The sequence below is a fragment of the Limulus polyphemus genome, unplaced genomic scaffold (genome assembly GCF_000517525.1).
Source record: "Limulus polyphemus unplaced genomic scaffold, Limulus_polyphemus-2.1.2 Scaffold66, whole genome shotgun sequence".
NCBI lineage: Eukaryota > Metazoa > Arthropoda > Merostomata > Xiphosura > Limulidae > Limulus > Limulus polyphemus.
Genome location: NW_013665676.1, coordinates 799,827 through 815,519, shown reverse-complemented (window position 1 = coordinate 815,519; position 15,693 = coordinate 799,827). Strand labels below are relative to the sequence as shown.

Genomic DNA, 15,693 nt, shown 5'->3' with positions numbered 1-15,693 from the left:
CCCTTTCAAGATAGTCATTAAAAATTGGAAGTGATTTAACTTTTATTTAATTCACTTTAAATTTATTGAACTGCTTCACAATATTTCTAAATATATTAACATTGGCATAGTTTTTGAAATTTTTCTGGTGAAAGATACAAAACAAATGAGCAAAATTCATTTTAAAATAGGCTACTTCATACCTGAATTTATCCATAAAATTTTAAAACTTTTCGGATATATTTTTGTGAATAATAAATGGCTCATAGAAGTTCTGTTCTTTTTATTATGTATTCATAAAATTCAATACATGACTGTGTAGTGTTTTGATGATGAGCACTGCCTTAAATGTCTCTACATTCAGACCTGGATTTCTCATCACACACAGAACTTTTGAGAGAGTACGTATTACAACAATGAACAAGTCAAGTAGGCCTATTACATTCGTGATTCTATGTGAGTGATAGTTTGATGTCTTTATCATAAAATTGGGATGTTTTGTGCATCCCAAGAACCCGTCTCAGGACACTGAGACAAACTACCAAAAATGGCAACTGTCCCAGGATGTCTGGTTACCCTGATGTCTGTTTGTATGTGTGCATTATGTCATATAATCTATAACATCTACTGACCTTCTTTCTTTATAACCCCACCTATGTAGTTGCTATGGTTATGCATCCCATGGGAATCCTCAAGCTTTCTATTGGTTATATATGTTTAGAAAACTACGTGCCTTTGTTATGTAACTACCATGTATTGAGCAGGATAACATACTTTTACAGAAGTCTTCAGATCAATTCTGGGGCTTCTCTGACATTCACTGCTTTACTTCTGAAGTTGTATATTGCTTTAACTATGATAAACTGAGAAAAAAAGGATAACTATACTCTCACTTTTACAAAAGGTTTTTTTACCCTATCATTTGCAGAAAATCAAAGCAGTAAATGTCAGAGAAGCTCTAAGATTTATCTCAAATTATTTTTGAATTCTGGATGCCTGTAAAGTGTATATTTCATGAATGTCACAGAAAGCAGCAGGCCAAAAAATGTCCTGCAGGCAGATTTTGAATGTTACTAAAAGTTGGATATGCCATCATAAAACAAAGGATTCTAACATAATATCATAAATCATTTGTTTCTAGTGGCATTGAAACTATATAACAAAAACCTCAACAGTGTAATAAAGAATGTTGCAATAATGAAGGATTTAAAGAACTGATCCTGTCTGTCCAACTAATTCAAATAACTATTCTGTTTTATAATTTGGCATAAAATGCAACAATAATGATTGTGTACTAATAACTGATCTATCTTTTGATATGATTAGGTGTGTTTTATTATATTTTTCTTGACACAAATTCTGACTTTGTGATTTTTTTTGTTAGCACAATCATTCAGTTTCTATTAAGGGTTGTATTATAAATAAGAATTGTGTCAGTTCACAAGAGACAACAGCACTTCCTAAGATTTGTCATCATTTTTAACACTAATGTTGACAGATAGAATATATCATGACAGTCTACTTTCATAGTTGTTTTTGTTAATTCCCAGATGGTCTTTCTAATCTAACAGCAATCCCAGTAAAGAAAGAAATAATGTTTTAACAGAAAAACTGAATGTTTATTACCAAGAAACACAACAATATCCTCTTCCGTCATGGAGAGTTAATGCTCCAAAGGCAATGTAAAATATCTAACAAAATAAAAACTATGTTCAATATGCATCATTTTTCGTTAACTTGCACAGTCCTTTATGGTAGGTAAATTAAAATGAGCTTAAGACAATATATTGTGCTTAAAACTTGAAAATATTAGTTCCAACCACATTTGTTTATCAAATTTATTACTCTGAGAATAAAACTGTGTTATTACTGAATAAGTACAAAATGCCACAGAATGTTATCTGATTATAAGAAAAAGAAAAAATGTTTTATAATGAAATTCTAGAGTTAATACACTGACCACAAAAGGACCCAATTTTCACATTTATTTTAATGCATTTTTTAAACATTACAAGTTTCATTTTATTATTTTGTGTGTATTCATATTTATTATTACACTTAAAATTTATCCAAAGCACAATTACTTCAAAATATTATTCAGTTTAGTCCCATTGACTTGTAACAGAAACTGCAAACTACATTACTGTAGTTAAAAAACAAGTTTTTCAAATCCTATTACGTATTAGCCATGATTTTGCTCTCTCTGACACTTATGTTTCAAGTAATATATTCTATTCCACTATGCCTAAAAAAAAATATCAAATTGGTGAAGAATTTTAAATGGCTTTAACACCCAGTCTGCAAGTCAATGAGACTAAGTTCAGGTGATTGGGTGGGCTACAGAGGGATGTCATCATTTCCAGTATTAAGTTAGAACCAAAACAAATGTTCTCCAATAAAGAGTTAAACCTATTAATCTAAAAAACAACAACACTTTACTGCCAAAAGAAGTCACCTCCAAATAATGTTTGTCCATAAAGATGTGGGGTTTAGAGAGTTGATAGACTGTTCCTCTTATATAAAATAGTAGAAGTGTTCATGTTCAGGCAAGTACCATACAGAGGCAAATAAGCTTCATTGAGCCTTTCTTGGTCATCTTTATCGACAGAACTGATGAAAACCATGAAGAGAATAGCTTTATAGAACAGAGGAACAAGATATTGTATTGCACAACATGTGCAGTCACTACCATGTTTCTTGTTCAGTTTTGGATTGAGATATGGGTTTTACTCCTTCATAGCCCAGAAACTAGCGTGAATTTGGTCATGCTGGTGGGCACTTCGGATTCCATATATTGCAAAGTGTTCAAATCTCTATTAAGAATTGAAAAAGAAAATATTACCAAAAAGCTTTGTTTGGGAATCAACCTTGATTCCTGGACAGGATGTTAAACATCAGTGAAATTACTATTTATAGTATTAGAACAAAAGTACTTTTATGAAAGCACCTCAATAGAATTGCATTTAATAATGATCCCAAAGACAGAAATGAAAAACATACAAATGACACACATAGTTGCAAACTCATTGTGGCATTCTCAGGTTCACTGATTTATCCTTTAGATAGTAACTGATTATAACAAGCCAAAAGAGATGATTGCTCATAACACTGAACAATGCTTCTAGCTAGATAACAGACTATTGAAATCTCTTGTTATTGTGACCTCTGTTCTAGAATGACAGAGTATGACATTATATACACATACACAATACTGTCATCTCTCTCAGAGTGCAGGGGCTACTTATATTATTGGTCATTACAAGTGAAAGTACAGAGTTTAACCTCTAGGCATTTCTAAACTTAACACAGTGATGTTACCTGAGGAAGCAGATACAAGAACCATAAACCAATATCATTTGTCGAAAAATACCTAAGTATAACACATACCTTAACTATGTGTTACTAGTACACATAAAGTCAGTACTATGCAAAAGAGGGTTTCTTAAATGTGAAAGTCTATAAGCTCTCTAAGAGTGTATACCTGAAAATTTCTGTAAAGTGCTTACCTTTCCAAACAACACATCATAATAATGAAATTTAACAGGCATAAGCACTATAGAAGTGTGTATTAATTGTTACAATTAACCACCTCTATTCTTCTAGAAAGTGTGTTTACTTTAACCACCTTCATAGAAACTGTAATACAACAGTAAAATCCATTGAGATTTCAATACTTTTTGCAACTAATAATCAAATGTTTTGCTATTCATTGTTATTTTCATGGTTAAACAATCATTAATTATTGAATGTCATAACCTTCCTTGTCTTGATTACTATCAAAATTTGACAATTTTTGTAACATATAAGTGTTTATTGTTGAAAGATATTTCTTAGAAAAACTTCCATCTAACGTAACACAACATTTACTGAGACAACAAGGGGTCTGTTGGTCCACCTCAAGGCTGTCCCATTCAGATTTAGAAAACAACAAATCAAATCCAGCACTGCTTATTTAAATATTTACCAGGCCTTCTCTTAAACTCCTTTTCATTTATTACATTCACCACATTTGAAAACAACCCATTCTAAAGGAAACTACTTTGTTAAAAAAGTAAAACTTTCTAATATGAAGATGAGCCCTACTCTGCCAAAGTCCATACTTGATCCCCCTTATCCTATCATTCTCCCCATTAAATATGAAAAAGAAATATATGATGCATTGATACTAACAATTTCCTTTAATAATCTTTAACACCTCAATCAGATCCCCTTTATGTTTTTGTTTTTTTCCCCAAGAGAAAATTATTTCAGAGATCTTAAACAGTTCTTATATGACAACCTTTCTACCCCAGGTATCATCATAGTAGCATTCTTTTGAACCCTTTCCAACAATTCACTGTCCTTAAGGTAAAGAGCCCAATACTAAACACGATACTCCAAATAAGGCCTAACCAGTGACCTATAAAATGAAACAATAAACCTTTTTTAGACTTATATTCAATATTTCTATACAATAACCAAAAAGTTTATTTTCCATACCACTACAGCAGCACACTGGTAGGATGGCTTAAGACAGTGGTTCTTTACTGCCAGTTTGTGGACAAGTGACAGACCACCAGTTGAAAACAAATGCATGTTTTAAAATACAGCTACTTTAATATATTGTTTTACAATGTAACTTAAAAACACTTTAAAAATTAATATTGTATAAAGAAGTACCTGAACTTTTGGGTGAGAACTAGCTTGTTCTTAGTTGGAAAAAGGTTGGGACCCAATGGCTTAAGAGACTCATCAACCAAAACACCAAGATTCTTTTCTTTCGTAACATTGTTAAGGTGATTCCCATCAAAGTTATAACACATATATATTAACTTGAATTTATTAAAATTAGAAGCTATATGCCAGTTATTTGGTCAATTCATCAAATGATTTAAATCCTTTTATAAAACAACCATATCTTCCTCATAGCCAACAAAACACAAGTCCTGTGTGGGATTACTTTGAAGCAGTTGGTGATTTTAAAGTGAAGTGCAACTTGTATAGCATATTAATTTCACATGGTGACAAGGAACAAGCGCTTCTACTACTCCGCACAATCACCAGAAAGATGAGCACTCTCAAAGTTACTGGACTTTACAACAAACTTCAAAGTGTACAGGATAATGAAGGTAAGAATGTGGTCTCAAGTTGTGGAGTGTTTAACAAACAAACAAAATATTCAGGAGTGTCACTAAGTAAAGAAACTATGGGAAATGAATGTTCATTGCACTGATGATTTACACTATATAAATTGATTGTATTGCATAATCAACTGTATATAGCTGTTACTGATGAGGGTTTGTTTGTTTTATGAAGAGTGCACAATCACAATATGAATTTCCAAGTAAACCTTCTTTATCTAAAAACACTGTCCCAGATGCATACTGCAATTGCTGCTCAAATTTCAAATGTCATTGCCATTTTTCTAACATCAAATATCTGGTGATGCATAACAGCACCAAACAACAGTTTTTCACTTTCACACGATACTGGGTCAGAGAATATGAATTTATAAAATGCTACTTTTATTTTCCTAAAAATCATACTGGTAATGCAATAGGGAAAATGTTGGAAGATCTGTTTAATATACTGGAATTCAAAAAGAAATAAAATTCACCTCCTAATAAGAGACAATAAAGAAAATGTTACGAAAGATTTAAATAATACTGGATGGTCAAGTGAATCACGTTCTCTCCACACATTACACCTTGTGGTCATAGATGCTCTAACATGTTCAAAATTAATAACTATACAGAATGATATAAGCATACCTCAAAAGAAATTTGTACCAGACGTACAGACAAGATGGAATTCAGTGAACTATCTCATTGAAAAGACATTGGAACAAAAGAAAACAATCTCCTTCTGTGTTGCTGAATGTCATCACCAATGTCAACAATAATCAGTGATCCCTATCAGAGATACGTTTAACATTGCTACTACTATATGAAGAAATTTCTAAAACCATTAGTTACACAAATATAATAATTTCAGAAGCTATTTCAATTGAAACTAATTATCGTCATTTGTAAAAGTATAATATACATCACTTTGAACCAAGTACAATGAAGGCAATCTTGATATAAAGGCTTAAAATTAGATTCGTTGAAATAAAAGCAATTACAATTTCATCTTAGCTACATTTTTAAATTTTCACTAGCACCTTTAAGAGTAATTAAAACAGTGGCACAGACTTTAATGGAGAAAGCACTGATACTTCCAACTTAAGAATGAAATGTGGTTGGAGACAGAGATAGTGGAGCTGACAGAGATCTTTCCTCACCATTAGCAACACCACAACCTACTCAAAGTTTATGCCAAGAGAGATATAAGTAATTCTGATGTCATTATAGTGAAAGATCTGTAGCACCCAGTGGTATTAATTATACTTGTCAAAAAAAAAAGAAGTTGCTGTTATCATTAAAATGAATTTCTAAATAGCTCTATCTTTTAAAGAGACAATCTAAGCTCTACATAGTGTAAACTGAACAAGATACATTTACAATATGATTTAAGTACTGTGTATAGTGAGTGCCTATTTTCAGAAGATGGCAACATTTATATTGCAAAGAGAAACCAGTTGCTATCACAAAATGCAGAGTATTTACTGTTCTTACATGTCAACAAACTAATTTTTCTGACAACTGACTGATACATGTCATTGTATATTAATAAGAGAACTGTCATATATATAAAAAAATTTAATGAATAAGTTTCTTCAAAAAAATCCAGGATTGTTAATGAGTGATTATTTAGTAAAAAGAATGACTAAATTAGACTGGTAAAGATTATTACTTCAAAATCTGTACTATTCATTTAATGTATTAAAATTATTCCAATTTATTTTAAGTTTAGTAGGGCTTCTTTGTTTGACATAAGAAAGCAGGATCATATCTTTTGGAAAACATCAAAATTAAATGTTTATACACATAAACATAAAATTTGTATGTCACTGATAACGGAGTTTCTTTAATAACTTTTGTAATTTCCAATAAAAAAATCAAACTTAATAGTGGTATTGAGCATGCTGCATCAATAAACTTATTAACTAACTGACCTTCTGTCAATTAGTTTATTTTTAGCTTCCTAGTAGCCATAATAGTTTTCTGGTTATAATGTTCCCAATAACGTTATGAAAATTTCAATTACTAAGCTGCCAAGTAGGTGCTAATAAATGTCCAAACCAAATGTCTTAACTGTCTGGACACTGGATATTAAATTGATATATATATGTTATGCCCTTATCTACAAATACCTTTATAAATATAGGTTACTTGTAGCAAGTAAAAGGCATTTAAAACACCATACACAGAACTGATTTTGATTATCAAATATTTTGCACATAAAACATGTAAACTATTTGTTTTATACATATTAAACCTTAATGGTCAAAAACTATACCAAATGCAGTATAAAGAAAACTAACACTTATGTGAAATCTTAAGTTTTAACACTTGAGGTTTTTCACAAATAAACCAGATGATTAAAACATTCTTTATTCACTGAGCTTAGCACAAATCTTTCTTGAAAGGTTAACAGACCATATTTCATCATACATTTATTGATACATAATGTTTTCGGTGAAATAAGTTATGATATTCATCAAGCTGCATACCAAAGTGGTGTTATTTCTTTTAACAATTTTATCATGGTTTTAGTGAAGCTCAAAAAGTCTGTTATGAAATTTAATAGAGAAAGTTGGGCAAAAAGATTTTACATTAAAGCACAATCTGGAAATCAAGCTATTACTATGAATTCAAAATTATCAGTAACCACTCACAAGATTATTACTATAGCAATCAAAACTTCATCCAATAGCTAATTCTACATGTAGAGATTTCCCCAATCTCTTGTCCGCTGCATGAGAAGATTTTTAAGATTTGCTTCAGCTTCTTCATTTGGTATAACGAAAGATTTGAGTGGATGTTGCTCTAATAAAGGGATAAAAGCTTGAACATGAGAAGGATCAGAATCTAACATATCAGTATAACAAACAAACAAGACACCAGGAATTTCTCTAACTTCACATTCTGATAAAACAGCAGCTGCTAATCCAGAAATTGTGTTGGGTTGTTCTAAATATGGCTGATTAAGTCTACCTACAGTGTACGTTGAAGAATTCAATGCTCGTAGTATGATATTTTGATGTTCATCAAAGTTCTTCTGAGTCTTGTATTCACACATGTGTAGAGACGTTAATATGACAACTACTGGCTTAGTGAAGCATGTTCTATTTACACATGAAAATATTTTCTCTCCCAGAGCGGTAGACTGTTCTGGAAGGAGTTTCTCAGGGACAATACAGCATAACACTTTATCCTGTAAGTGAGTATGATAAAAATGTCCCAAAGTAATGGATTGCTTTCTAAATTTTAACCCAGATAGCTGATCATCAGTATCATCCTTGTCTGATCCACGTACCTGAACTGATGCAACAGGCAATAATGGTCGTGACAGAATATAAGCTTCTACAAATGTAGATGCTGATGGTCCTACAGCAACAACAAGCAACTGACAGTCAAAATTCGGCTGGTCATATGTGGCTTCTTCTGCGGTCTCTCTGACAATAAAAACTTCTCGGACTGGCACATCTTCGTCTTCATCGTCAACTACTGCTCGGGAAAAAATTGGTAAAACTTCTCCGAAAAAGGTTGCCATCATGAGATTAATCTATACTTTCTGAACTGGATCGAAAAAAAGCTCAACAATAATATATTCAAATACAACAGTTACAACTACACTTCTAAACACAGGTAATACACCAAATAAAAAATAATGACACAAGTAGTGGACACAGTTAAAACTAAATCCTTTTCTTCCGGCATAGGTAAAAGAAAACCTGATATATCCTACTATATACAGTGTACTTATATTACATATAATATTTCTGAAATCTTTATATATTTATATATACATACATACATAGATATATATATACACACATATATATTTAATTCACGAATAAGTAAATTAAACTTTTTAATGGTTACCACAATTATAATTTGTTAAATTATCCTTTTTTGCTCACTCTTCTTGTTAACAAGTTTTTTTATATAGTTCTTTTAAAATAAGAATGTTGACTAGCAGCTAAAACTAATGACATACATTGGGTTTAATTAGTAAAATATAATTATATTTTCTAATACCATAACACACACACAAATCCGTTACAGTTCAACAAAATGCTAAACTATAAAACGTTAGTGGTAAAATACATTAAAGATAAGAAACTCATCATTTGTCGTATCTTTACAATGCTTATTTGTGAATGACACAGTAAAATCCTAACTTTATATCAAGAATACATTTTCATGGGGCTTAAGTTGTTGGACTTATCAAATCACGATTTTTAATGTCATACTTATAAATGTATTTTTTAAGTTAGTAATGTGAATAGTATTGTTACGCCTCCAATCGTTAGTTGATTTTCCGTAACTTCCTTCCGACGAAACTTTAGCGACACAAGTCCTTACTTAATAAAACTGGTTTATTATTTCCGAATACAACTTTACGATACACTTATTTTCAACAGTCGCGCTATAACAAACGCTATATCTCACGTGGCCAACAATATTTTGTCCGCATACATTCAATTACTCATTACACTGTTGTCCCGTCACGTTGTGAGCGTCTTATATATATACCAGACTAACATATATCTAATAAATGCTAGGGCATTCTTGAAGGAACAGGATATTTCTAGAAATACGTGGCGTGATACTAGTCACGTGACCTCGCTGACGCAACAGTATGTTAAATGAATTGTTTTTTTTTACAGTTTATATTATTCGGTAGAAGTGTAATGAATGAAATAAAAATGAATTTCATGCTTTCATAACTTGTACAGAGGTCTGGTGGTTACGGCGTTCAACTCGCAATTTGCGGGTCATGGGTTTGAATCCCATCACTGAACATGCTCGCCCTTTCAGCTGTTATAACGTCATTGTTAATTCCACTATTCGATTAGAGTAGTGGGTGTTATTGACTAGCTGCCTCCCCTCTAGCCTATCACTTATAAATTAGGAATGGCTAGTGCAGGTAGACCTCAAGTAGCTTTGAACGAAATTCAAGAAACAAAAACTAGCATAGAGCGTATATTTAATCAGGTATATAAACGTAATTTTATTCTAATTTCCATCCACTTTCTGCATGCAGTTAATCATATCCTCGTTGACAGAATGTCTCGAGGTCGTATACACTAATCCTTTTACAAAGGTAAATGCTACTTGCTAAATCCTTTGCTTTTAGGTCTATATTACTGAAAGGTATCGTGAGTTTTTTACTCTTTTATTTAAACAGTAAATATTTCGAGATTTTTGTATTTTCTCCTAGTTCATTTGGATGTGGCAAGTCTTTCAAGTAAACAAATCCCAACTTTGCTTCTCTCTGGAATTAACCAAGATTTTTGCAGGGACGATACCTCCGCTGTCCAGGAATAGAAAGCTGTATTTTCTGTTGGCTAAGTATCCCAGGGTTTTTTACCATTTCAGAACTAGAGTGGACTGAGGTTGTGAGATAATAACTTCTATATTTTTGTTAGGGTTTTGTTTATCGTTCATTTCTTTTATTTAGCTTATCTGTGAATTTTTAGTTACATTGAAACGCTAATTCACCTTCTAACCGATCATGTTTTGAATAAATGTTTATGTAATATGAAACTGACACCACTTTCCCTAGCAATGTTTGTTTGTATTAAGCACAAAGCTACCTGTGCTCTGCCCACCACAGATATCGAAACCCAATTTCTAGTATTGTAAGTCCGCAAACATACCACTGGGGGGGGGGGGGCTCGTGGTAGTGACATTCAGGTATTATTAGTGTAGCAAAAGATTTCGTAAATTTATGCTCACATGGGATGTACTCTCGTGACCTAAGCAGTGAATATATATATATATATATATATATACCATGTTACAAGCTGAGTCACGAGATAGTTAGTTAATTATTGTTATTTGTTAATCAATATTGTCATTAATATAGAAAGGTGATTTCAGATTTTTTTTTCTTCTTCTGGTTCTTTTCCCAGATTCCATCATTTGAAATAATTAATATTTTATTGCTCAATAATATTAATATCAAGTCCTGGCCAGGCACGTGTTATTAACAGTATTTTGTTAAGTGCTAAATTTTTATTCCAAATGTTGTTACAATTTAATACTCTTTTTTTTGTTGAACCCTGGTTATAGCAGCATGTTATTTTAGGCTGTTACAAAGTCATATGCAGAATAATGTTTTGTGTGCAAAACTGGCTTAAGTTGTCATTGGGTTTTATATTAAAACTTCACCGAGATTTTTCTGCAATTTAACTTTTAGCAGACTTAGTTTCTGATAAGATTTTCTTTATTAGGATTCTTCTGCTCAGATTTAGATTTTGCTGAGCTTTAGTTTAACTTTTAGTAAATTTTGTATATTTATTTTATTTCTCCAACTCTCATCTTAATTTTGGGTTTATTTTATAACTTTGTTCCAGTTTAACTTAAAGTGTACGAATTTCACTGGACTGGTGAAAGAGTTCACAGAGGTTACAATTAATTTCTTTCTCTTGACATTCCAACACATCTACCACAAACCCACTTGCTCATTTTATCTTGTGATAGTAACTGTGATTATGTTTTTGTACTGTAAATATAGATTATTATGTGCACCTTCCATGATTTGATTATTTCTTTCTTATGAACTCACCTTGAGATTCTAGAGATAAAGGAAAAAAATCTCTGTAACTTGGTAGCTTTTGATCCTTCAGTTAGCAGCCCTAACTGACTACTCTGAGTAAAATATACAAACCTTAAGCTAGCATTTGTGTATGGATTTCTTGGAAATTAACCTATTTATAAAGAACCTGTACGACGTCAGCCTTCTGTCCCACAAGCAACAGCATGCACAGTCCAAGCTCACCAGGCTCGCTGAGGAGGCAGGAAAGACCGGCCTGAAGATCAACACCAGAAAGACAGAGGTGATGCGGCTCAACAACAAACAAGAGCACCCACTGCAGCTGCAGGGAAAAGACATCAAGGAAACAGAGTGCTTTGTTTACCTTGGAAGCATAGTAAGCAGAGACGGCGGTGCAGACGAGGACGTTAGGAGCCGGATCAACAAAGCAAGGCTCGCATTCAACACCCTGCGACTCATCTGGAACTCCAAAGCCTTATCCCTGTGCAGCAAGATCCGCATCTTCAATACAAATGTAAAAGCAGTCCTCTTGTATGGGTCCGAGACATGGCGAGTTACAAACACCATCACCAACAAGATACAGACGTTCATCAACAAGTGCCTGCGACACATCCTAAACATCAGGTGGCCAGAGAAGATCTCAAACACTATGGAAAAGGACCAACCAGAACCCAGTCAGCCAAGACATCAGGAAAAGAAAATGGGGCTGGATCGGACACAAACTGCGAAAACCAGTTGACAACGTTACAAGGCAGGCCTTGGACTGGAACCCACAAGGGAAAAGAAAAGCTGGGAGGCCAAAACAGACGTGGAGGAGATTGGTCAGGAGTGAAGTGAAGGCCGCCGGAATGGCATGGACCCAGCTGAGGAGAGCAGCCCAGAACAGAGTCCATTGGCGAGGTGTTGTTGCGGCCCTATGCTCCACTGGGAGTCTACAGGATTAAGTCAAGTAAGTCATAAAGAACCTGTACAACTGGCTTGGCTTAATACTAAGTGTTGAGCTTTTGTTAAGTATGTAACTCGTGTTCTTGCCAGATATCTTATTTTCTTTGTTTCATTATAGTACATCAGTCAGGTATGACCATAGTTTGGCCTGTTACAGAAGAGGAAAGACATTTTTTCAGTGATCTTTCAGAATAATCAACAATCTTTTTAAGAACTCCTACAAGTTGTGATCATACTTCACTTGTTGCTAGGTGAGACATACAGATGACAACCCCCAATCCTGACCTGTATCAGCACAAAATCAACAATCACACCACTGTCACCCCTGGACCAACTCATCATTTTAATGAATTTTTACAGCAACCTCTACAATTCTAATGATCATTATCACTCATATTGCAGCTCTGAGATCCTATCCCCATCAAGCTCACCAGTAAGATCCTTGTAAAAATCATCTAGCTCTGACATGAAGAGGCACAAGGAAGCCATAAATCTAGTACAATCCAGTCCTGACAATACTCTTAGAACCTCATATCTAAAGACTACTACCACCAAAAGCCAGTCTACTATCACCTTGGCAGCAATGACCAACCACTCAAGCCCCACCAAGCATAATAGTGGAAGGTATCCCAATCTCCTACAAACAGCCCGACATTACAGAAGAAATAGAATGTTTATTCTCATCAATGACATTCACAAATGACTGCCATCTTATCAAAGGTGGATTTTATTTCAAGTGCAGCTATCCTGTGGGTATGAGAATCTTTTCAAGCCTTTTACTTCCACTACTTAGAGTTTCCCTCCTTGATCCAAAGCAAGCAGACCCATTCATGAACAACAGAATTTTACCGTGGTTCGTGCATCACGCTGTTGAAGTCACAAAATTGATTGCTATGCCGATACTGCAGTGTTTCAATTTATAGAAGTTTGATCAAACATGAGCCATGTGCACTGCAAAGCCCAAATGCACAAGATTTGGAGATCAGCAGAACTAAATGAATGCCCAAGAACAAAAAGAGGATACCTGTTGCACCAACTACAGCAGACTTCATGTAGCTTCCTATGGTGAAGGTCCCAGATGATTGCACCAAGTAGCCACACCTGATAGAAGCCCAAAACCAACCATGCCTTCAACTGTTTCAGGACCACAACATCACTTCACAAGATATTGAAAAATGAACCACTATAGCTAGAAAATCAACACATTCAATGCAGCAGAGACTACCCAAGCTTCAGCTTAAGCTAGATCTCCACAGATATAGAAAACCAAGACCTGCAGTCAAAACAACCTCCTGTGTTCAACTTTTACCACTGAATACATCATTACCTTTGTTATAAATACTATTATTGCTTACTATAAAGAAAATATTCTGCCCAGTCCTCAACTCCTAACAGAAGCGTTTCAGCCACCCACTACTACTACTTCTTCCAAAGTTCAGATCTGCTTGCCCTAAAAAAATACATACTATGACGTCAGCACAGTGTGTTGTACTCAGTGTAAATGTTCAAATTATTACATGTAAACATACAAGAAGTATATCAGAAGGTGAAATATCTGAGCTCTACAGCAACCTAGAGACTGATGTTATAACCATAAATGAAACACTTCTAAATGTTTCCAGCCACTGTCAAATTCCCAACTATAATATTTTATCAAAAACCTAAAAGCCCAGTTGATATATGTATTGCAATATTATACAAAAAAACAACAACAACAAACAAACTTGAGAACAACTTGAGAACAAACTTGCAATGACAATCCCACAACTAATACTAATGAACATATTTTATGTGATATTTACTACTGTAATATTCCAGTCACTTCTCTTCTTGCTCTACAAGTTTCACCTTTTATCATCATAGACAGCACTTTTATTTAATTATTAATTAGCCACAATTGCTGAATTATCATCCTAGGAGACTTCAATTCCAAACAACTAAATTTCAATTGCTTTTCTAGCAAATGTCATGGCACCATTTTACATCCATTTATTGAAAATAATAATCTTTTGTCCAAAATAGCAATACTCTCACTCATACTCATGTAAATGGTTCACAAGATATCATTAATCTTAGGTATATTTTCATGTTCTCTTTTATCTCATGTTTCAAACTTTAAAGTTCATACATTCATGTCATTCAGTTTTTTTCAAAACACATGAAATAATATCTCTTCTTGCTGACTGAGAATCCTTTAAAACTAATGACAATATGTTTCCTCTACTGCTGACCTAGATAATTTTGCTCTACCTCCCAAGGTAATTTTCAAAGCTACCAACAAGTCTGTTCTCACACTCATTGGAATTTGAAATCTAAAATCAAGAGAACTAACACCTGAAATTCAGTCATATTCTTTAGAAACAATGACTGCACGATATTCATAGCAACCCACACGTCTCTCAAACCTTTCATCAATAACAAAAATAATAGCTTATAAAAGATAATAAGAGAAAAACTTGAATTAAATTTGAGTAATTGATATTTCTCAAAAGCCAGTTCCAAACCAAAAACAGCCTTTTTATACAATTTTTCAGTCCACTTGTAACTTCACCTTGTCAAAATACAACCACAATAAAGAATATAAAAATATAATTGCCTTAAATCCCAACAAAACATAAACAATCATTTTCCACAAAAGAATTAACAAGATATGTAAGAAACTACTTCATGTTAAATTAAAACTTTGTGACTGCCAGATAACTTTCTTGGATACAATTAAATTTCTAGTGATAACGTTTTATAACTGAGTTGCATGAAACAGTCATTTTAATATTATCATTAAGAAATTAATCAGAGAATAAGATACCTTCATAAAATCGAAAGTAGTGTTTATGGTTGTAATTCACATTCATCCATGCTCATTTATAAATTTCACATTAAAAATTTTTTTTAGAATACAGCTCTTTTAAAGTATATTTTAAAGTCTTATTTTAGATACCGTACTTTTCGTTGTATAAGACGCACTTTTTTACCACAAAATTTGATGTCAAAATCTGCTTGCGTCCTATACACCAAAGGTATCAATAATATATATGTATATATATGATATACACATGTGTAAATATATTTAAATAGGCATGCATAGTTTAGTTCAATTGAATGTGTTATTTATAACAATAG

The 15,693-nt window shown here is 33.1% G+C and overlaps 1 protein-coding gene across 1 annotated transcript; it reads right to left on the bottom strand.

The window, feature by feature from the left end:
• Positions 1–1,951: 1,951 nt before the first annotated feature.
• Positions 1,952–8,844, bottom strand: LOC106465130 (proteasome assembly chaperone 1-like). Its single transcript, XM_022393436.1, has one exon. The coding sequence runs from the start codon at positions 8,617–8,619 to the stop codon at positions 7,783–7,785; it is 837 nt and encodes a 278-aa protein (XP_022249144.1). The 5' UTR covers positions 8,620–8,844; the 3' UTR covers positions 1,952–7,782.
• Positions 8,845–15,693: the final 6,849 nt, after the last annotated feature.

Excerpts from the sequence above, each read along its gene's own strand:
- LOC106465130 (XM_022393436.1), bottom strand. The coding sequence starts at position 8,619 with ATGATGGCAACCTTTTTCGGAGAAGTTTTACCAATTTTTTCCCGAGCA.